The sequence below is a fragment of the Capsicum annuum genome, chromosome 12, assembly GCF_002878395.1.
Source record: "Capsicum annuum cultivar UCD-10X-F1 chromosome 12, UCD10Xv1.1, whole genome shotgun sequence".
Classification (NCBI taxonomy): Eukaryota; Viridiplantae; Streptophyta; class Magnoliopsida; order Solanales; family Solanaceae; genus Capsicum; species Capsicum annuum.
Genome location: NC_061122.1, coordinates 231,653,457 through 231,677,095, shown reverse-complemented (window position 1 = coordinate 231,677,095; position 23,639 = coordinate 231,653,457). Strand labels below are relative to the sequence as shown.

General features: G+C 37.0%; 3 protein-coding genes across 3 annotated transcripts; all 3 read right to left on the bottom strand.

Moving 5' to 3' along the window:
• Positions 1-79: 79 nt before the first annotated feature.
• Positions 80-3,983, bottom strand: LOC107848802 (histidine kinase CKI1-like). Its single transcript, XM_016693539.2, has 4 exons — positions 3,615-3,983; positions 2,042-2,631; positions 434-1,444; positions 80-352 (listed from the first exon to the last, which is right to left on the bottom strand). The coding sequence occupies exons 1-4, from the start codon at positions 3,919-3,921 to the stop codon at positions 137-139; spliced, it is 2,124 nt and encodes a 707-aa protein (XP_016549025.2). The 5' UTR covers positions 3,922-3,983; the 3' UTR covers positions 80-136.
• Positions 3,984-7,434: 3,451 nt separating this feature from the next.
• Positions 7,435-11,742, bottom strand: LOC107851626 (reactive oxygen species modulator 1). The gene is made up of 3 exons (XM_016696708.2): positions 11,441-11,742; positions 8,614-8,651; positions 7,435-7,744 (listed from the first exon to the last, which is right to left on the bottom strand). The coding sequence occupies exons 1-3, from the start codon at positions 11,511-11,513 to the stop codon at positions 7,631-7,633; spliced, it is 225 nt and encodes a 74-aa protein (XP_016552194.1). The 5' UTR covers positions 11,514-11,742; the 3' UTR covers positions 7,435-7,630.
• A 523-nt stretch (positions 11,743-12,265) lies between these two features.
• Positions 12,266-18,588, bottom strand: LOC107851008 (lipoyl synthase, chloroplastic). Its single transcript, XM_016695889.2, has 6 exons — positions 17,494-18,588; positions 15,626-15,716; positions 15,374-15,531; positions 13,281-13,452; positions 12,826-12,936; positions 12,266-12,708 (listed from the first exon to the last, which is right to left on the bottom strand). The coding sequence occupies exons 1-6, from the start codon at positions 18,279-18,281 to the stop codon at positions 12,622-12,624; spliced, it is 1,407 nt and encodes a 468-aa protein (XP_016551375.1). The 5' UTR covers positions 18,282-18,588; the 3' UTR covers positions 12,266-12,621.
• Positions 18,589-23,639: the final 5,051 nt, after the last annotated feature.

Genomic DNA, 23,639 nt, shown 5'->3' with positions numbered 1-23,639 from the left:
AGAACCTAAGGTTAAGTGATAAAATTCATGTGTCATGCATCTGTTGATTTGATATACGAAAAAATCTCCATGTTCCATCTATAAACTTTTACTTTATGTCTCGAATAACAAATATGTAATAAAGCTCGAGCATTTTTTAAACACGTCTATGCTCTATATAATCTATGGCTTTCAAAATCTCATTACCTTTGCTTTCTTTAGGTATGTAATAATCCATTCCGGCTTGAAAAATCTTATCGGTTTCTTCCTTTTCTGTATGTGCTGTAAAAGCTATTATAGGAATTCGGATTCCATAACGCGCCTCTTCTTTCCTAATGCGTTTGGTTGCTTCAAATCCATTCATCTCTGACATCTGTCGCAAATTAAACAACAATATAATTGTTAAGTTGTATAAAATGACAATGTAATACTATCGATTTAGTTATCATGTTACCTCACAATCCATCAGAATATAATCAAATGGCGGTGAAGAAGTGGAAGGCCCTATATGGCGTCGATTACTGAGGCCTTCGCAAACTTTATCTACAGCTTCTCTACCATTTTTACATGCGTAAGTGGTTGCACCAAGCTTAGAAACCGCAATTCTGCAAACCATTAGTAACGTCGCATTGTCTTCAACCACCAAGATTTTCTTTCCCGTTAAAGGTAGCTTCTTACTAGAATCAGCTCCTTTTGCATCAACAGAAACATCTTGTCGTACTGGAGATTGTTGAATCTTGATTCTTGAAGTTGTCCCGTCCTTTATTTCCTGTGTAAATTTGAGGATATGATATAAACGAGAACCATGCAGTGGTTTTTCCATGACTATATCTGTTGAAGGTAGCTTGTCCTCGTCTAAGCCTGGTTTATCGAGCCAAACAACTCGTAGAGACACATTCTTAGGAAAGTCCTTTCGGAATTCAGCCATAGCACGACTCATTTCTCGTGTTAGTCCAACACCTGTGTCAATTATGATCGAGATGAATGCACTAAGGGGTCTGTCTAGAGCACTAAGGGGAATGTCCTTTGATGTTTCCGAGGACGAGGAGTTGTATGATGCAAGGTTGATTATCTTCTTTTTCACCTTCTTGAGAGTCTGAGAAAACTGCTCGTGTCGATTCACAACATGTACCTTTAAGCCTATTATGTCCTTCATGAATCTACGAAGAACTCGGCTTCTTTCCTCCTCTTTGATGAAAAGAATGACACTGGAATTTTCTCGTTTCTGATGGCTAGTGATACTATTATCACTTGCCACTGAATGATAATAGGAGTCACTAGATATATAACCTCCTCCCAATTGTGATTCCAAATCGTCTTCTCTTGCATAATCAACACGAATTGTTTGATGTTTGTGAGCTTGAGTCTGATCACATGCTAAGAGGAAAATGTTGAATCTGAAGCAGGTGCCCTTTTCACCAATGCCCTTGTCGACGATACCTATCTCACCTCCCATTAACCGAACCTGAAAAATGATCGTAAATAGGAAAGTAACGTGAGATATGAAGTAAGAAGTTCATCAAACAATGCCATGTGTTTCAGTAAGCAAACATATCAATACCAAAATGAGACTACAATAGCACAGATAAAACAAGAAACCCGACTCGATTAAAGCATAGCACGCTATTGCACCTTGCTAGAAAGAACAGTTGAACTTCCATTGGCCCGGGGTTAACAGGAAAATTCTTTATCCTTCATTTCTGTAAATTTTGTTCTATTTTATCATTATGCTTTGTTTCTCTTTTCTGAAGCAATGTCGCTAATTAGGCTAGTAGCTAGAGTTCTATGTTGCTCGGACTTACAAAAAATGTTAATGCACTCATGTCGAATCCTCAAAAAACTTACTACACACACAGCAGGAACTGTTAAGAGAATTGCAGGTTTTCTACGGAATCTATAAAACTAGAGGATCATTAATATGATTGGCCCTATATGTAGAATGCACGTATGGACGGACAGTTACAGTTCAAGACTAAGAAGCAGCACGTGTGTGTGAAATTGGCATGTATTTTGAAAGCAGAACACACTGACTCTAATATTGTATATTAAAAGATACACGTACCAACGACTGACTAATGCCGAGGCCTAAGCCAGTTCCTGCTTGTGATCCATGAACAGAAGTTTGATCATTCACTTGAACATAATTCTCAAAAACTGACTTGTGATTCTCTTTCGGAATTCCTTTCCCAGTATCATCTACCTCGAATGTGAACTCCACACAGTTGGGATCTTCCTGAAATGTATTCAGTACTCGCACTTCTGCTGAAGATTCATCGTTATGTAAACGTAAGCAGGACATGCAACCAATGCTAGTAATCCTTGTATTCGGAACAGGATTGGAGCTCTGATCAAAACCAAGTTTTCGAGCCCAAACTCGAAGAGTAATATGTCCTTCTGACGTAAACTTATCTGCATTCTGTAACAAGTTATTCAAGATTCGTTGCAATTCAATCCTATCTCCTTTAACACGAGAGAACCACGTGACAGAACCGTCACATGGATCTAGTATCACGTCTACATTCTTCATTGCTCCATTTGTGTAATAGATGCTGACGACATGTTCCAGCAGCTCTTCCATATCGAATTCTTCTTCTCTAAGTTGCTTCTTCCCTTCTTCAATCTTGTTTTGATCGAGAATCGAATTCAACATGTCTGTAGGAAAAGATCATAACTAGTTAGTCAAGTTATAGCAGATCAAACAAGTAATACACGTGAACGAGTAACCATATTTACATTATAGTTTCGATCATATATACATGTGCATGAAAATAAGATGGTCGATTGCTACCTAAGTTGCTTGGACTCTTCACTTTTGAAGCCGCACCCATGTTGAATTCTCCAAACATACACTATCTTTGGAGAATTCGACACGCATCCTCTGACATTTTTGAAGAGTTCGAGCAACATAGACTGCTACAACATGTTGAAATATAGTAATATTATTATTTATAAAAATAAGGACTAATGTTAATTAACAAGATGTTAGTCATTTGTTTGCGATGCATTGCCTTGAATATTATTGAGAAAACTTTATTTATTAATATAAAGATTCGATAAAAAATTCTAAAATATTCTTAATAAAAAGTAGATAGTTCTTCTTTTTTTTTTTTTAATTTAAAATTTGTACCTTTAAATTATTCTAAGTGAAATTACAACAACATCATACCCAATCTATTCTCACAAACTGGAGATCTGGGGAGGGTAAAGCGTACGCAGTCCATACCACTACCTCAGGTGAAGTAGAGAGGTTGTTTCCGATAGACCCCCGACTCATATAACAGTATAACAAACAACAACATGCAAGATCCCATATGACAGGTAATCGTCAACAAAAGTGGGACCTGCTACAACATAATATGCTAAAACAGCAGCATACTCAGTGTATTCTCACAAACTGGGGTCGGGAGAGGGTAAAGTGTACGCAGTCCATACCACTATCTCAGATGAAGTAGAGAGACTATTTCCAATAGACCCCCGGATCAAGACAGATAACAGTATAACAAACAACATGCAGGATCCCATATGACAGGTAATCGTCAACAAAAGTGGGACCTGCTACGGCATAATATGCTGAAACACTCTGCTACTATAAACATTTTTTTAGATTGTCAGCGTATATAAGTTAAATCACTAACCTAAAAGATCGTTCTTGCAAGATTCCATACGATCCAAATACTTCACCAGTTTGGATTCAGGCGACGCCTGAAGGCGACACATCCAAATCAATCCACTGATACCAGCAAGAGAAGCTCGAACATCATGATTTGCGCGAGCAGATGCAGTGGTTTTGTTCATACTAATCCTTTCAGCTTGCTGAGTTGCTTCCATTTGTTTTATAAGTGCAGCACACAGATACATTTCTCTTCTTGCTGCTCTTATTGCTAGTATCACAAAAGTAACAATGGAGATAGCCAAAGCAACCATCATTAAGATGATTAACATGAATCCAAATTTAATGGTCTTGTGATAATGTCTTTGTAGAACATCTTGTATATTGCCTGACATATACACCTGAAATTTAAACCATAAACAACAATAACGACATACTCAGTATAATCTCACAAGTGAGGTCTGACGAGGGTAGTATGTACGACAAGTCGACGACCTCCCCTTTACCTTTGTGGGGTAGAGAGGTCGTTTCTGATAAACCCTCGACTCAAAGGTTGAAGGGAATTTAACTACAACAAAATATCAAGATAAACAAAACAACAACAATGACATACGCAGTATTATCTCACAAGTGAGGTTTGACGAGGGTAGTATGTAGTATGTACGACGACCTTCCCTTTACCTTTGTGGGGTAGAGAGGTTGTTTCCGATAGACGCTCGACTCAAAGATTGAAGGGAATTTAACTACAACAAAATATCAAGATAAACAAAACAACAACGACATGCTCAGTATAATCTCACAAGTGAGGTCTGAGGAGGGTAGTATGTACGACGACCTTCCTATGTACGACGACCTTCCTTTACCTTTGTGGGGGTAGAGAGGTCGTTTCCAATATACCCTCGACTCAAAGATTGAAGGGAATTTAGCTACAACAAAATATCAAGATAAACAAAACAACAACAACGACAAACGCAGTATAATCTCACAAGTGAGGTCTGACGAGTGTACAAACGACCTTCCCTTTACCTTTGTGGGGTAGAGAGGTCATTTCCGATAGACGCCCGACTCAAAGATTGAAGGGAATTTAACTGCAACAAAATATCAAGATAAACAAAACAACAACAACGACATACGCAGTATAATCTCACAAGTGAGGTCTGACGAGGTTAGTATGTACGACTAGTCGACGACCTTCCACTTACCTTTGTGGTTGTGGGATATGGGTACAGAGGTTGTTTCTGATCGACCCTCGACTCGAAAAGAAGTTTTATAAAAGACAGTAGTAAAGGAAATTTAACTACAACAAAATATCAAGATAAACAAAACAAATGAAACAACAGATAGTATTAGTCTATGTTGCTCGGACTTTCCAAAATTGTTGTTGCACTCAGGTTCTCTAAAAGTCACTAATCGGTCTACATTTTTGAAGCGTCCAAGCAACATAGGTATTAGTTGATTCATTTACATACAAAATTGTCTAAAAATAGGAATTAAAGTATTAGTTGATTCATTTATGTACAAATATTGAATAACTTGAAGAATGAACCTAGATAGTAGCTCACTCAACTGCTTAAACTAAAAATAGTCCACGGATGTTTAATACATGATGTAACGTTACATTCTTGAATTCAATTCCTATTATTTTCTTACATTTTCGTTTAAGTTCTATGCATTGACAGTATAAAAGAAACGAAAAATAAATAAATACTAGACAGTACCTTAATTTCACCTTCAATTATTTTCACCTTGTGAACCCAAAAAGGTATCAATATAGAAGGTACCAATAGCATTATGAGTGACTGCATTTCATAAATGTTCAAAAAAAAAAATTAAGTTAGCTAATTATTTTTTAACTTTTGGTTAAATATTAAATTGATTAATAAATATTTTAGGATTAAAAAAACGTACCAGAACCAAACAAAAACAAACAGGCCTTGGCACATTGAATAAGCTTAGATTGATCATGGTTGAATGATATATCGCAGGTGTAACGTAGACAGTCTAACCTGATACAGAATACGAGATTTTACAGTTCGAATTCGCGACCTGAGAATTTACGGTTCGAACTCGTGAGCTATGAAAATAACTTCAAAAGAATGGTGAGAGGGAAGATAAAGAAAAGGTATTTTTCTTCAACTTAACTAGAAAAAATTTGCTCTAATTATTGAGCCTATATATATATATATATATATATATAAGGATGTTACTAGTTTAAAAAAGGAAAGAAATATATTACTAATACGAAAAAGTATAGTAAGTTTATACATGCAAATATTTTGTTTCCATATATGTCTTAAGATTTAAAGGTTTTTTTTAAACTCAAAATCTCTACCCTGGGGTTGGGGTTGGGGTGGGGTTAGGATAAGATCAAATCCATTTATTTAACAAACGGTTTAAAAACAAAGTCTAACAGAAATGCAAGGTAAGGTTGCGTACAATATACCCTTGTGGTGGGACCCATCCCCGGACACCGTGCATAGCGATAGTTTTAGTGCACCGGACTGCCTTTTTTTAACTTTTGATTCTTACGATGATGCATATACAACTTAACATAGAATTCATATTTGTTGCATCGTACTCTATTGTATGTCGTCTGTTTTGAGTAGAACTGTCAATACGGGTCGGCCCAACCCATTCGGGCTAACCCACATAGGCTTTGAGTTTGACGGGCCAGGCCAGGCTGACCCATCAAAATGATGGACAAAAAACACCAAGCCCACACCGTTACTTTGTGGGCTGCGGGCCGTACGGGCCAGCCCACCTTTTAAAAAATAATATTTTATAATTTAATTTTAGAATGTTAATAAACATAAATATTACCAGATAATATTACATAGTGTTAATACTTGTTAATCAAGTCTCCAACACCCCAAAAATACTCCTAACAGCGAAATTAAATAATTTTTTTACATGATGTCCTTCGAACCAAATAAAAATACTAACAAACAATCTAAATAGTTGCATGTATTTGACTTACGGGCCGGCCCACAGGCTAGCCCAACCCACATTGCTCAAGCCCCATGAGCCACAGGCTTATACGGGCTGGGCTAAAAAGCCCCGTTCTTAAATGGACTGCGAAAATTAAAGCCCAGCTCCATCAAATTACAAGCCAGATCGAGTCAGCCCAACGGTCCTGGACCATATTGACGGCTCTAGTTTTGAGCCGAAAGTCTATTCATAACTTACCTTCTTTAAGAAAGACTACTGTCTCCATACGTTCTATCCTTCTTAGTAGGTAGGAAGAAAGACTACTGTCTCCATACGTTCTATCCTTCTTAGACCCTACTAGTACCCCACGTATAACATTTTATCCGTCTTAGAGCCTACTTGTACCTCACTTATAGAACTCCGCGAGCTATGTTGTTTTTTTGTTTTTTACAATATAGGATTATTAATTCACTCATGGTAAAACTCTTCGATATTAAGTCATGTTTTTTGATAATCGTAGTGTCCAAATCAATTTTCTCGGGTGAAAATTGTTCTAATCCAGTTTATCGACCACTAGGCCACACCCTTGAATGCGCGTTCAAATCATGTTTGTCAATCAAGAAATTTGGTACTGTGACATGCAAACCCAATGACGATAACACATCCGGTCTCAAAAATACACTAACTCAACTAATCCAGATTCATCACGTCTACTAACTCGACTAATCCAGATTCACCACATCTTCTAACTCGATTAATCCAGATTCATCACATCAACTAACTCGGCTAATCCAGATTCATCACATGTACTAACTCGACCAATCAAGATTCATCATATCTACTAACTCGACTAATCAGATTCATCACATCTACTAACTCGACTAATCCAGATTCACCACGCGCAAGGCTCTACGAAATGGAGCTAAAAGCTAACAGAATACTCAATCGAAACGAAAAACAAATTCGGAAAATATACGAAACATTCTTCTGGTAATGATCATATTGTTCTAAACTCTTGAAGACAAAAAGAGTTTTAGTCTGCACTTTCCTCTTTTGGTCTATCTACATTCCAGGAAATTCATACGCTCCGCAGCCGGAGCAAAAAAGACACGGTTAATAGGACTTTCCGCAGTGTATCAAGCTTCCAGCACCCAAGAAGAGACCGAAAATCGCAGCACTTCCCAGCGTAGTTTGTCCAATGTATCGAATTTTCATCAAGCCGGGAACCTGCAAAATATTCACAAAGTTCATGTTGTGGCGAGCTAATAATATAGCTGGAGAAATCGAATAACAACGTAAGAAGTTGGACAAACTTGAGTACACAACATGGAACTTGGAGGATTCATGGAGGATTTCATAGATTACACTTGCATCTCAATCGCGACAAAGAGGAGGAAAAAATCATAGACATCTTGACACAAAGGTAATAACAACGTACTCAGTGTAGTCGCACAAAGTGGGATATGGGGAGGGTAGAGAGGTTGTTTCCGACGCAAAAGTAAAAAGGGCAGCCCGGTGCACTAAAGCTCCCGCTATGCGCGGTATCCGAGGAAGGGCCCCACCACAAGGGTGTATTGTATGCAGCCTTACCTTGCATTTCTGCCAAAGGCTGTTTCCAAGGCTTGAACCCGTGACCTCCTGGTCACATAACAGCAACCTTACCAATTACTCCAAGGCTCCATGTAAAGAAACAAAAAAGATCAAAAGCAGAATCCTTATTTTTAACCTACTTATAATCCAGAGGCAAAAACCAGAAATCTAAGTTGCGCGGACTGTTCACTTTCGATGCCGCACCCGCGTCGGATACACCCAAAAAAACACTAGTTTTGGCGAATCAGACATGCACCCGTTGACATTTTTGAAGAGTCTGAGCAACATAGCCAGAAATCGATTAGAATGAAAAAGAAAAGAGAACTTAATCAAAGACCCAAACCAAACCTAGATTATTTACATGCACTGCTTCTTTTGATAACGAAATTTACTTAAGAAGCGGAGAATTATATTGCCGTTAAATCTAGTTAGCAAATTTTTAAAGAAAAATAAAGAATGCAATAAGAGTCGAAGCTAGATTGCATACACAGATTGGATGAACTTACCTTGTATCGAACAGCCTCATATGTCCCATAAACAGCACCTACAAATGAACATTACGAATCAAATGCAGTTCAAATTACTAAAGCTTCTTTTGGGAATATCTAATCGAGACATTGCCGCCATCAAGCTAATCACGCAAACTTTTTGTCATTCTTATGAACCGGCGAAGGTAACTACACTCAATCGGTGAAAGTAAGAATTCAGTTATAAAAGAACCTCCTCCAAAAAATACATCACAAAGACAAAAAAGATTTATTTTTATCCACGTGCCTTAGCGACAAGTATTCTTACTTCTAACAAATCGAACCTTCCCAAAAGTTTCCTAATTTTCCGAAAGCATATGAGAGATATTTCTTGTAAACATATGCTCAATAAATGGCAAAGTCCCAGTCGTCGCCAACTAAGCAATAGGTAAGAAAATCTAAAAGAGAATTTCAAAATATACTTTAACAACTCCGAGTGACCCTTCATTCGAAATAGAAGTGAGGGATATACTTTCTTTACCATATATTTAACTATAACTCCTTTTACACGATCTACAAATCCCGATATTTTACTACTATTTGAGCTTATTCTCTTTTTTTAGTCTAAGTTGCTCGGACTCTCCAAAAAAGTTGCCGCACCCGTTTCGGATCCGTCAGAAATATACACTACTTTTGGAGGATCCGACGCGCACCCATCGGCATGTTTGAGGAGTTCGAGCAACATAGTTCTTAGAGCACCAAACTACACAAAGTGTGTTTGGTCTGTAAGTCTCTTTTCTTCCTTCCTAATGCGATAATTCAACTAGAATTACCAATTGTAGTACATCTATAATCCATTTCATAAAAGGTTGCTCGCGTTTTAATATCTTCGCTTATCAAACGGAAAAAGGGTTGCTTGTTTTTATTATCATACCTAATAAAAAACTGTTGCTCTATTTTATCTGCCGATGCCGATTAAGTAAAATCATATGTTTCTTTTCTATAATAGATAAAGTTACTAAGCAAAAGGACCCAAGGGCTTTGGTTCTAGTGGAATGAGAGCAACACGGGATGTGTCACAGTTAGGCACACGTCAGGTGTTCGAACTCTACGACAGATAAAAGAGTAGTATTTAAGTAGAAACGGGTAAAGAGGTGGGCGCATTATTCGCTAAATTTGAAACTATCTGCTACTGACCCTCGGGGATTTCTCAGCTATCAAAAAAGATAGTACTAAGCAGTAAGCAGCAACTTGACTAATTCCCTAATTTACCGGCTGTAACTCACTCATTTATATCATTGACCACATTATGACTACGTCCGCTCAAGCTTACGACTGAACTAATTCCGAAAAGCACCTGCTATCCCCCTACAACACAGATACAGGGTAACTCATCCATTTCGATACGCCGACCATATTATGGCTCTCCCCAGGCCAATTGACGTGCAACTCAACTAATTCCATGGGTAGCTTCTACCTCCCACCTGTGCACTTACCAGTAACTCAGTCCACGAAGACTTCGATAAATAGGGAAAGAATCAAATTTTCCCAACCTAAGACCTTCTAGCTCTCAACCACGTCAGCAAATCATCACTACTATAGCTTATATTACTCCATTTAGACTCATCTTAGACCAATATTTTATTTTTCCTTTAAAATAGTCGAATTTCTCAAGCTAATTTCATGATAAATTGAGAAAAATAGATGCTTTTTTCACAACAACATACTCGATGTAGTCCCACAAAATGAGGTCCGGGGAGGGTAGGGTACACCTGACGCTACCCCTACTTCAGAGATGGAAAGATTGTTTCCAATAGAACCTTAGCTAAAATAGATGCTTTTCTTATAACAACAACAAATGTACAAAATAAAGTCTCAGAAGGATAGAGTGTTCAGAGAACTTATAGGTAGAGAGACTGTTACCGATAGACCCTCCGCTAAAATGGATGTTTTTCTTATAACAACAGCAATAAAATACCCAGTATAGCCCCACAAAATAAGGTCTAGGGCAGATAGAGTATACGTAATACGCAGACCTTACCCCTACCTTCAAGGTAGAGAATGTTTTCGATAGACCCTCAGCTAAAATGGATGTTTTTCTTATAACAACAACAACAAAATACTCAGTATAATCCCACAAAATAAAGTCTAGGGCGGATAGAGCATACGTAATAGGCAAACCTTACCCCTACCTCAAAGGTAGAGAGATTGTTTCCGATAGATCCTTAGCTAAAATAGATGCTCTTCTTATAACAACAACAACAAAATACCTAGTATAGTCCCACAAAATGAAGTGGACCTTACCCCTACCTCAGATGTAGAGAAGTTGTTTCCAATAGACCCCTCCGTTTCAATTTGTTTGACCGACTTTTTTCATTTTAGTCTGTTTCAAAAAAATGACTTTTCCCCTTTTCATCAACTCTTTAATTCCAATTTTCAACATGACATGTTTAACACCAATAAGATTCAAAATTCTTTTTTTTATTTTCTTAAACTCAGTGTTAAGTCAAAACAAATCAATCAAATTGAAACGGAGGGAGTACTTCCCTTATATCAAATAAATACTCCATCCGTATCAATACTCTTGTGGTGGGTACTTCCCAGACATCGCACATAGCGGTAGCTTTAGTGCATCGGGCTGGCCTTTTTGACTCCATCCGTATCAATTTATTTCACGTACACTCCTTTTTTATTCTTTTCAAAAAAAAAAAAAATGACTCTTTCCCCTCCAACAACTTTTGAATTCCAACTTTCAACGTGACACGTTTAACACCATAAAATTCAAAAATCTTTTTATTTTCTTAATCTTCGCATCAGGTCAAAATAGGTCAATAATTAAAGCAAAAAGTAAGTTTAGTTAAATTACCAACAGCACCACCAATTGCACCACCAACAGCTACACCTGCAGTCACACGTGCCAGGCAACTATCTCTCTTCATATCTCTCTCTCTGAGCTTTGAGTTGGTTTTTGTAAAAATGGTTTTTCTCTAATTCTCCAAAGTCTAGAAATGGTTTATATATAGCTGGGCTTTGGGGGTTTTTGTAGACAGAAAATGACAAAAAAGATCCCTCATGTTTTAGGTAAGTTCACAATAGTCCCCTCAAATATATTAAGCACCTGTTTGGCCACAAATTTGTGAAAATTTGAGTTCTTTTTTTAATAACTGTTGCGCTCGAGTCAGTTTTAGCGCACCTCGATTATATCCACTAAATATCTATCACCTTCCACAAACAACAAGTACCAGATAACTCTTCGGGGGGAGGGGGAGAGATAACTCTTTGAGTTTTTTAAATTTGATAACAGTGGTGCTTGTAACAATAGATAACTCTATTCACTAGATCTAAGATATAAAATTTGAGTTTTTGAAGTTACATTTGAACTTTGGACATGTATTTTACTAGAAAAAATTGAAGTTTAGTGAGTTAAGATGAAATTTCTCCGAGTAAACTGAGCAAGTTTTTGAGAATTTGAAACTGAAATGAAAAATTGTTAACTAAGTCAGTAACGAGGACAGCCTGGTGCACTAAAACTACCGCTATGAGCGGTGTCGGGAAAGAGCCCCACCACAAGGGTGTATTGTACACAGTCTTACCTTGCATTTCTACCAGAGGCTGTTTCTAAGGCTTGAACCCGCGACCTCCTTATCAAATGAAATATTGTTAACTAAATAAGTAAAAGTATAAAAGACAATTGCTAAACATCTACTTATTCCACATATTTGCCAAACATCTACTCGTATCAAAGAAATTGATTTAACAAACTATTCTAGTTTTGTATACATAATCAAATAACGAGAATTAAAAAGAAAAAAGAGTACATCAATTTAGAAAAAATAGGAGGCAGCCCGGTGCACTAAGCTCCTGTTATGCGCGGAGTCCAAGGAAGGACCGGACCAGAAGGGCGTATTGTACGCAGTGTTTAAGACTGTAAGAGTCATCCATTGATCAAAGCTCAAAGCTGTGACTACATAGTATTGTCTGTTCAGATCCCTCAAAAAAGAATTAATTGCAGCTTCTTGTGTGTGTGTGTATGGACAATACAGCAAATTATTGTGACATAGTTTGTGCATGTCTGGCACTCTCTTTCACCATAGTCTTAACAAACAGTTCTCCTGCTCGGTAGGAAGATCGAACCTGGAGAAGAAACAACTCCGTTAGATCGCAAAGCTTACACAACTGAAGCAGTCGAAAAGAAGCTGCAAACTTCAAAAGCAGTCTAAAAGGAGATTGGTATTGGTGTAAAGGTCTTACCAAGGGACCGCTGGCAACATATCGGAAGCCAATGGACTCGCCGTATTCCTTCCAAAAAGCAAACTTTTCAGGGGTAACAAATTCTTTGACGGTAAGATGTAATGGGGTTGGCTGCACGGAATGAGAGGTTACTTCGTTAGTCTAAGCTGCTATGAGCCTCAGAGAGGAGATACGACGAAAAGAGATACAGCATCAGTGGATCACAAAATTCAAACATCAAGAACAGCGAAAACTAGTAGGCCATTCAATAAGTCTATGTTGCTCGGACTCTTCAAAAAATGTCGACGGGTGCCTGTCGGATCCTCCAAGAAATAGTGTATTTTTGAAGGATCCGACACGGCTGCGGCAACATTTTTGGAGAGTTCGAGCAACTTCGCTATAAGTAGTTACATAGAATTTGAACCAGTAAAGCCATTTTGTATCTAGAGGTTGAAAACGGGTACTCTTTAGCTCACCTGTAAATACTGACCCAGTGTCAAAATATCGACATCTATGGCCCTTAGATCAGCCATGGCTTCCTTCAGCTCATCATCAGTTTCACCAAGTCCCAACATGATAGAGGTTTTTGTTATCATCCCTTTCTTATCGAGTTTTGCATGTTTAAGCACAGATAGACTTTGTTCATACCTGCATTATCCGATATGAAATTATTTAGCATCTCATACTAGTAATACGATCACTTGATGGCACGCTCCTTATCATTATCACTATTCTAGGGACAAGTAGCACACAAGTTTATAATGATGTGCAGTCAATTCATGAATTCTTGAACAAATTGTCGATTAGTTTGTTCTGGCAGAGGAAATTACGCTCAACGTCTAGAATTTATCATTTCACACTTGATATATAAAAATAGAACTGCTTATTTGACGATTAGGAGGATCATTCGATGATTAGGAATATCATTCTACCACATAAAATTACATTCATCGGAGAGGAGTAGCTTGACTTGGCGCAAAATCCAGTTTTCTGATTGAACTTTGCATTACCAGTGTGGACATCCATCAGACGATAGATGATTGTCTGATTACACTATATTCAGTTTTCATGACATATTTACGTTCCAGACTTGGAACTGATATTAACCAGATATCAGTTGAAATTCCCTATAACATTTATCCATGTTGAGTTATTGTATTAGAAAAAACAAAAAGAGTCAATTGTAAGTATGAACTAACTCTACTTCTGGGATGGAGGGACGGACAGATAGATGGATGGAGAGAGTCGGAGAGAGATTCATTTAGTTATGATTGGATTTTCCCACTTAGTTTGTCAGGAACGTAATTGAGAGATCTTAGCTAATAGTCAACTTTCTTCATTAAGCCATTGAGGTCCTTTTTCCCTTTGACATTCTTGGCAATAATAGCACAGTGTTCAATGAAGAAATATCAAGGTCCAACGATGAGACTTCCATCAATTTGATGCTTAAACTGCTGGTCGGATAACGTGATAAAGTATCGACTCTCATTGAGTCTTGCTTGGAATACCAGTCATTCTAGAAGTTCTAACTCACAGAACTTTATGCTTCCCAGTCTTTGAGCTACCTTTCCTAATCAAAATGGCCACTCAACAGCCAGAAAGTGACTAATGCATCTCTCAACCCAAAGGTTCATTGCATCTGAGAGAGTTTAAACTTCTCCCCGGGGTACTAAGCATACGTATGCCAGAGGGTTATTCATGAACAAACGTGTTAAATGTAGATCCATGTGCTTTGCTGGGTACTGGAAAGATTTTGCTCAAGGTCCGTAACTGCTTGTTTCTGGTATAATAGGAAATTTCTAATTGTGTTCGATTTTCTCCTGGACCGTAAAACACTTTTAGCAAGAGGAGCACTATCTTTAGATGCTTATGGATCTCATGCATACACATGATTGCTTTTAACCTTGGAGGAAAGGCATATTATGAAATGTTTTGCAGAGAGGTGCGGAGACTAAGATATGATCTTTTAGCACATAGGCTCAAAATTTCCATCGAGATGCATAACGCTAAAAAAAGGAAATCCATTAAGACACATCAGTTAGCTAGTGGTATGTCCTGATAGCTTGGATCGCCGTACCCCCGAGGCCCCGACACTGTCTTCCATGTCTCTTTCTTCTCATGCTCCACAGTTAACTCGTTGTAGTACGAATTTTGCTTAGACAAAATCATTATTCATGAAACACCAATAGAGCTTTGAGTCGAAACTTAAAATTCAGACCTAAAGGCGAAACCTACAACCGAGCAATTGCACCTATTCACTTCAGCCCCCTCCCTACCCCTTAAGAAAGTAAATGAGCCTCTTCCCAATCCTTAGCACAATTAATGAAGGAAGAAACACTCTCTGTCTCGCAAGTACTATTCCTTACTAAATGTTTGGTAACTCGACAAATGGAAGAATAAAGGTATATTGATCAATATTTCGGGTAAGAATATATACATCTAATATCTGGCCAAACCCACCGACTGTATAAAAGAGAGTAAATGACAAAAAATAGGACTCTTTTTTTAAATAAAGAATAGGACTACTCATGGCACCAAACAGAGAAGCAGAAAGTTTTCAAGAACTTACCCTGCCCTAGGATCTCTAACAATACGTTGAAGTCGTTTCACAGTCTCGATGTTGTGTGCAAAAACGTCTAATCCAGAGTGAACTAGAGTAGACACGGCACTTAGATCACCACGGAAATCAGAAGTTAAGCACTCGACCATGATATCAGGCTTGAGCAACTGCGAAATCGTATAAGCATAAATCCTGTTAGTTGCAGTTGCTCCAATTGTGTATCATGAATAATTATGCTAGTAATAACAATAAGCTCCGTACCTTCATGGCTTTGACTGTTTCAGCAAAGTGGCCACTCCCTCCATCAGGTATATCGTCACGATCAACACTAGTTAAGACAATGTAATCCACACTACAGAAGAAATACAAGTTAACAAGGAACTATAATTCTTATAGCTCATACACAGAGCCAATAAAGGCAAGAAAAGCTTCTTCGAGTTAATGTACTAGCAATTGGTAATCAACAAAAAATGCTTCAAGTTTGCAACCAAAAAGTAGTAATATTTTTTAGTATATATCTGTTTGATCAGAGTTTATTTTTCATCAGACAACCTAAAAAAAGCCATTTCAGATTGGTACTCCATTTTTGAAGCTATAAACTATGGTTGATTCTACAAATACAAGCACAACGCATATGAATTTTGCTAGTGACTAAAAAAAAATACTGGTTAACAAGCCATCAATATTAATCAATCAACTACACATCAGCCCCAATAGTCGAGAAAGGCTAGATGACTCCCCTACACTTGTTCCACTCTACTGGGCCGATGTCATTCCAGTTCTCAATATGTCGTCTAAATTTCACACTTATCCCCCAACTATAATAGGTGAAAATCCTATTTAAAATCTCTATATGGGCTGTTTCATTTTAGTACTCAACCCTTTCTAAAAAGCTAGAGAGTTCTATTAATCAGGAGCGGGGATAGAGTTCTAGCTAACCCTTAAGAAACCGACTTAATATGTACAAATAATTTATCAAGAACCGATTATGCTACCTTTTCTAGAATCCAGAACCCAAAAACTCAAAATGTGGATTGCCATGGCTATAAATTACACCCTTATCAATTTAAGATTTTCTTTTTTTTAGGAAAAAAAAAAAAGACCTATTGTACCACAACAATGAACAACATACCCAGTGTAGACACACAAAGTGGGGTCTGGGGAGGGTAGAATATACGCAGACCTTACCCCTACCTCAGAGATAGAGAGGTTGTTTCTCTTAGACCCTCGGCTCGAGGAAAACAGTCCAAAACAGTTCCAAAAAAAATGAAGTGACGGAAGTACAAGAAACAACATATAATAACAGAGGTCGTTCCCAATAGATCCTCAACTCAAGGAAAACAGTAACGAAAGTACAAGAAACAGTACATAATAACAGAAGTTCCCAATAGACACCCTTGACTCAAGGAAAAACAGTAGCAACAGTACAAGAAACAACAGATAATAACATAACAAAAGCACAAGAAACAACACATGATAACTAAACACAACACCTAATGTAAAGAGCAAAACTTTATAGACACCAAGTGTAGAGAAAAAAACTTTATAGACAGATTAAAATGTTACCCCCAACTAGCAATAGCTTTAGCAGTGATAACAGGTCCAAAGCATTAGGAGGAGCAGGATTTCTACTAGTCTTAACAGCACAAAATCTACATACCCTTGTACAAGTATCACCAAGAAGCATAATTGTAGCAGTAGCAATACCATCTCCCCCACCATTCCAACATTCTCCAATATTAAGACATTGAGCTTCTTCACAAACAGTGTTCAGTTTTAGCCCAGATAGTGTCCCTTTCACCTCTTCATATTTTTCCCCTTGTGGTGCTTTTTTTCCTTACCAAACTGGTTTCTTCAGCCCCTCCCCGTATATGGCCCCACTCCGCCATAAAAAGAAGTAATGCAAGTACAAGAAACAACAGATAATAACAGAGGTCATTCTGGATAGATCCTCGACTCAAGGAAATACAGTAATGGAAGTACATGAAACAACAAAAGTTTAACAGAGGCCTTTCCTTATAGACCATTCCTTATAGACCCTCGACTCAAGGAAAAACAGTAACGTAAGTACAAGAAACAACATATAATAACTAAAAGATCGAATTTTTATAGACAGATTAAAAAATTACCCCCAACTAGCAATAGCTTTAGCAGTATTAACAGGTTCCATAGGATCAGGAGGAGCAGGATTTCTACTAGTCTTAACAGCACAAAATCTACAACCTCTTGTACAAGTATCACCAAGAAGCATAATCGTAGCAGTAGCAATACCATCTCCACCACCATTCCAACACTCTCCAATATTAGGACACTGAGCTTCTTCACAAACAGTGTGAAGCTTAAGCCCAGAAAGGGTCTCTTTCACCTCTTCATATTTCTCCCCTTGTGGTGCTTTTTGCCTTAACCAACCCGGTTTCTTTACATTCGGATCTCGACCAGTGTAAACCGAACCCGACCCATTTAAGACTGGCGAATTGGGTGTCAGTTTCAGTGATTCACAGCTAACGGGTTGTCGGGTCGACCCGATTCTTCCGCTTTGCCTGACCCGACCCGGTTTCTTTACTGCTGGATATCTCACTGAATACAGCTCCATTCCGCCAGGCGACATCGAACCATTTGAGAGAGTCGAATTGGGTGTCAGCTTCATCGATCCACAGCTCATGGATCGGGTTGACCCGTTTCTACTGAACCGACCCGGTTTCTTTACAGCTGAATTTCTCACTGTATACAGCTCAATTCCACCAGCTGAAATCGACCCATTTGAGAGGGGCGAATTGGGTGTCAGTTTCAGTGATCCACAGCTAACGGGTCGGGTCAGATTTCCTCCGTTTTGGATCCGACCCGGTTTCTTGATCGACCCATTTGAATTTGATGAAAAAATTTGAGAAAATACTGGAGATGATGAAGAACAAGGCATTAAAGAAATGAAGAATATTTTTTTTTTCTTTAGAAATGAGAATAAATTTTGTTAATTAATAAAAATTGAAGGAAGAAATGTTGGGTATGGCGGATTAAATTATGGGATTCTCCATTGTTGTCTCCGCCGAATTAGACTTACTATTTTAGGAAAGCGTTTTTTTTTTGGGTGCAAATAGGAAAGTGGTTATTTGAAGGTTTTAAACTTTATTTTTTTTCAAAACTTTTCATTGTATATCATATATGACAATAAAATCATTAATAAATACTTGAGAAAAAGGACAAATATTCCCTTCTACTTTGCAAATTTAGAGTTAGGCCCTGCGTATCGGTCAGTTTAGTTTGATTTTGAAAGTTATCCATTATTAGTTTGTAGATACGTTAGATCATTAAAGAGTTATTAAAATATTAATTATTAATTAATTAGTTATTAATTGTTATTGATTCAGTTATTAGGTTAACCTTTAATGAATAATATATCAATTTTAAATCGTAAAATTGAGGAATATATGTATGTCTTTTTTTCCAACATACTTTGTCCAAGAGATTCGAAGATGTAAATGTAAATTTGCTAAAATTTTTCTATATAGGTTTGAATTTGTTTTTTCTAATTTTGAAAAGAGGTATTCATCTATCTAGGAAGATTAATCGGGTTCTTTCTTTATTGTTATTTTCTTTCATCTCGAGTTTGATGTGTTTATTGAGGTCTTGATTAATTAAAATACACATTGCGTTTAAGGAAAAAAATACTTTCTAACAAAAAAAGTTAAAAGTTACCTATGATGAATCATCTTACTTCATAACTGTATTTGACCGTTCAACTAAAAATAGTTATATATAACGGCTAGGCCTCGGGCCCACCACCAGAACCATAGGTTATAACACACCGATTTGAATCGAAAATGATCTGTTCGCGCCGTTTCACTCATTTGACCACCCAAACAGTCTCTCCCACCCCAAAGGTCCACACTTCCCCTCTCCTCAGCCTGCCTGGGACCCCCAAAAATTATATTATTAATTATTATAATAATTAATAATATTGTACACGATATGAATCTAAATACTTTTATTATGCCTTTTCAGAATTACCCATAGAAGTTGTACAATGAAATAGTATTACTAATAAGCATCAATGAGTAATATAATTCTATAATTTAACTAAGCAATTTTCTCATTAATAAAGCATTCCCTCAATTTGACTTTTGCCTTCTTTGAACCCCTTGTGTGTATAATATCACAACATTCAAATCTATCCATCTGAAAAAAAGAAAAAAGAAAAAAATTAATTAATATTTATGTTTAATAATTGTAAGTCAAAAAGAAATATACAAATCATGGTAAATTGTAAATAGTTAAATATAACATGTCAGTATTTGATGTTTATAACAGAGCTTCGTAAAAAATAAGGAAAAGAAACTTACCTCAGTACATTTTGTTCTAGGAGAGCAGACTTGAATCTTGTTGACACAATTCACCGGATGATTGCCGCCGAACAAACAACCCGGCAACCGCCGCTCCGCCAACCGGGTGTACGTGCAGAGGCGAAGCCGGCCCTCTTTAGGGGTTCGTCCGAAAAAATATACTACTATTAAACCTATAATACGGAGGTTTCATAAGTGCTGTAACGCAAGATTTAAAAACAACAAACATAGTATACTATAATAAGGTTAAATTATATTAATGACATAAAATTTTGTGTATGTGTATTGTCAGTGTTATAAACGGACAGGAATAAGCAAAAGAAAAATAAGAAGAACACACACATTTACGTGGAAATTCTCGGCGGAAAAAATCACGGGCAGAGGCAGAGGAAATTCACTATGAAGGAGAGGAATACAAGGTGGAGACGACAGTCTCAATTTCATACGTGTATATGAAAACTGCCCGAAACAGTCCACCAAACGCACTTATATAGTATGTGCATACAAATAAATTCTAAGCCCAAAAACATACGGCCCGATCCTTCTGCTACCACCACAGACCCTATGAAAAATCACAACCATGGGTCGCACCGCGAACTTTTCAAGGCCGAATCAACAAAATTCGGGTCGCAAACTCTAACAGTCAATATATATAACTCAAATCCTGATTTAACTAGCGTTTTCAACTTGCGCCCGTTAATATTTCTTAAGAATCAAAGCAACATAGATGAAATCTCACATCTTCACCGAACAAAGATATGTATATATCGGTCAACTCGATATAAGTAAAATAATATTTTTGAAAAGTTCGAGCAAGATTGAAGGTAATTTTTTCCTATATTGCCATGCATTTTTAGAACCAAGTAAGCCAAAAAGTAAATGGCTAATATTTGTGGGATTTTTCAAGTGTTTATTATTATTATTATAAGATTCTAATAATAACTCATAAGATGATGAACAATTTGGATGTTGAAATAGAAAAATTGAGGTTAAGTGAAAAGTAAACCTAATATTAGGACAATTTTGCAAAGGTTGGACACAAGATATTTATTATGGTAAATAAATTAATTTTATTTTAAACAATATATATATATATATATATATATATATATATATATATATATATAATTAGCATATAATTAGCTATGAAATTCATCCTAACTAGCTCATAGAATAATTCCAAATCGAATCCTATTTATTTAATTTACTTATAAATTATAGTTATAATGTTTCTTAATCAGAAACAAATTAAATATTTGACTTAAATCACCAATGGATATAGTGAGACAGACTGGAATTCTTTTATCATTAATTAAAAGTTTTAGGTCAAAACTTTAGATATATAGATTATTGTTATAGTGATGCGGGAATGATCTACAAAGTGCTAAAATAGTCCACAACACAAGGAAAAACCGAAAGCAAGATAGAGATAAGTCACAGTAACAACACAAATACACGAGATAAAGAAGACAAGAATCAAACAAACAAAGTGAAATAAGATAAGGGATAGGCAAGATGACATAAGATCTTACGAAACAATGAGAACCAACACGTGTATTAAACGAAGAGACCCTCAAAGTCGCAATAATCAAACACCAATCTTCTTACGGTGACCGCCAAGGGAATCAACTTACCTCAAGAACCACCGTTTCTAAGCAAATGTCAATATTGGCTTTTCCAAGCCCTAAACTGCAATAGCTTTTCCAAGCCTTAACTAAGACTACACTAAGTTGTTCTACTCTCAAAGAGAGGACTTCCAATGTTTCAATATTTCATCATTCATAAAAACTAGTAAGAAAAGACCTAAAAGAGACTATATATAGCCTAGCTTATTACATGGCGAAATAACCAAGACACCCTTAATGACCAAGGGGTGGCCTTGGTGTATTGAAAAACACTATGAATTGTCCAAAATGCCCTTAAGGCTAAGTGACCAAAATGCCCTTAATGAAGGGAGCCAAAACCGTGAACCAACAAAGTGTGGTCCAACCCAAGAGTCCTCAAGTCTTCAAGGGTCCAAGCAATCTTTCACACTCGGGTTTGTCCAATGGCATGCTCATAACGACCCCTCCAAGCATGATCCCGTGCTCTCCATACGACCAAAGCTTGATTCTTCACGTAGTGGCTTTGAAGGATATCATCGAAAGCTAAAACAGCCATTTGACTTGTATCACATAGGGATTTAAATAGTGAAAATAAAAAAACTCTTAATAAATTTCCTTAATTAAAACCAAGTCCTAACTACATACGTATCTAGAAAGGTAAACAAAGTAGCTACTGTCAGTGTCATTACTAATGAGATCCAAATAGATTTTGTTTAGCCCGAGAAATTGTTCTTTGCTCAAATTTACAGTTTATGAAACCTTGTAATACAAGTTCTTTCCTCTAACGATGGCTACTTCCTATTCAAGTGCCACTTATCTTAACACAACTCGGGCTAATCTACTCCGAGCCTAGCTAGACCTGGTGAAAGCAATCAAGCCAAAGCCCCTCCTTTCCGGTCCGGCATCAGTACGACACCTGAACTCGAAGCTACGGTCAGATCCGATTGGATCTGGTCCTATCTGACCCAACCCCGAAACTTAGAACGGCCGGCTTGTTTGGACGATAGAACGGGGAGAGGGGAAGTCGTGTTTATTCTCTATCCGGGCATTCTCGATCGAACAAAAGCCGTTTGATCCCATATTAAAACGCGTACTCTTCGTGGTCGTCCCTCAGCCTCCCGCACCCATATTCCTAAACATCTCTTAGAGGAAAATAAGGATAGCTAGTCACGGATAATTTTCTCACCTACATGGTATACGAATCTAAGACTTCCTAGCTAGAGGCTAGACGGTGTGGTAAAGGATCTCGCTCGAAAGAGACTCTTCACCTACTCAATTGGAATGACTCTTACCCTTACTTATCTCTCGAATCCTTCCTTAGTTTTGTACTTATGAAGTTTTGAATCTCGAGCAAAATTTTGAACCCCATGAATCGTTTAAATTAAATATTTTAGAACTTTGTTAAGAAACTCAAATTTTCATATTAATAAATAAAGTTTTTATAATAAAATTCAAGGTAATGCATTACAAATAAATGACTAATATCTTATTAATTAAAGCTAGTCCTTCCTTTTATAAATAGTATCATTACTATGTGAAGTTAAATTCTCAATGTCTTATAAAAATACTACATTAAAAAAGTAGTACATAAAAACAACAAAAATAGAATTTTGTTATGTGCATATATCTAAGTCTCGTGTTAATATAGGTTTAGGCCACTAATTTTATTGAGACGGTCTCGAAAGAAAATTTGGAATACAATGTCATTCTTTTCCGTAAAGAGAAAAAAAGAAGTCGTGTTCTTCGTAGATTCATGGTGAAGACACTGCGTTTAAAGGTACATGTTGTGAATCAACACGAACAGTTTTCTCGGGTTCTCAAAAAAGTGAAATAGAGTATAATTGACTTTGCATCATACTACTCATTCTACTAATTATCTAAAAGATTAAAGAAAATTTTACTCAGGGCTCTGTGTGACATAATCTCAGCAGGGGATCGGACTTGGTTCAAAGAGTGCAGTTATAAAAGTCAGAGTCAGCTTGATCATAATTGACACAAGTGTTGGACTAGCACGAGATATGAGTCGTGTTATGGCTGAGTTCAGAAAGGACTTTACAGGTATGGGTCCCTCGAGTTGTTGGACTCGATAAACCAGGCTTAGACAAAGATAACCTAACAACAACGTACCCACCTTCAACTGATATAATAATAACGTATCTAGTAAAATCCCAAAATTTATAAATCAAGCTTCGATGAGGATAAGCTTACGGTTAGATTTTCGATTTAACGATAAGAAAATGCTCATAAAACAAATATCAATTTGACGCAATGATTTTCAACGTTCATGACATATGTCTTGCAGTGCTAAATTCCACAAAACAAAAAATCCACTAT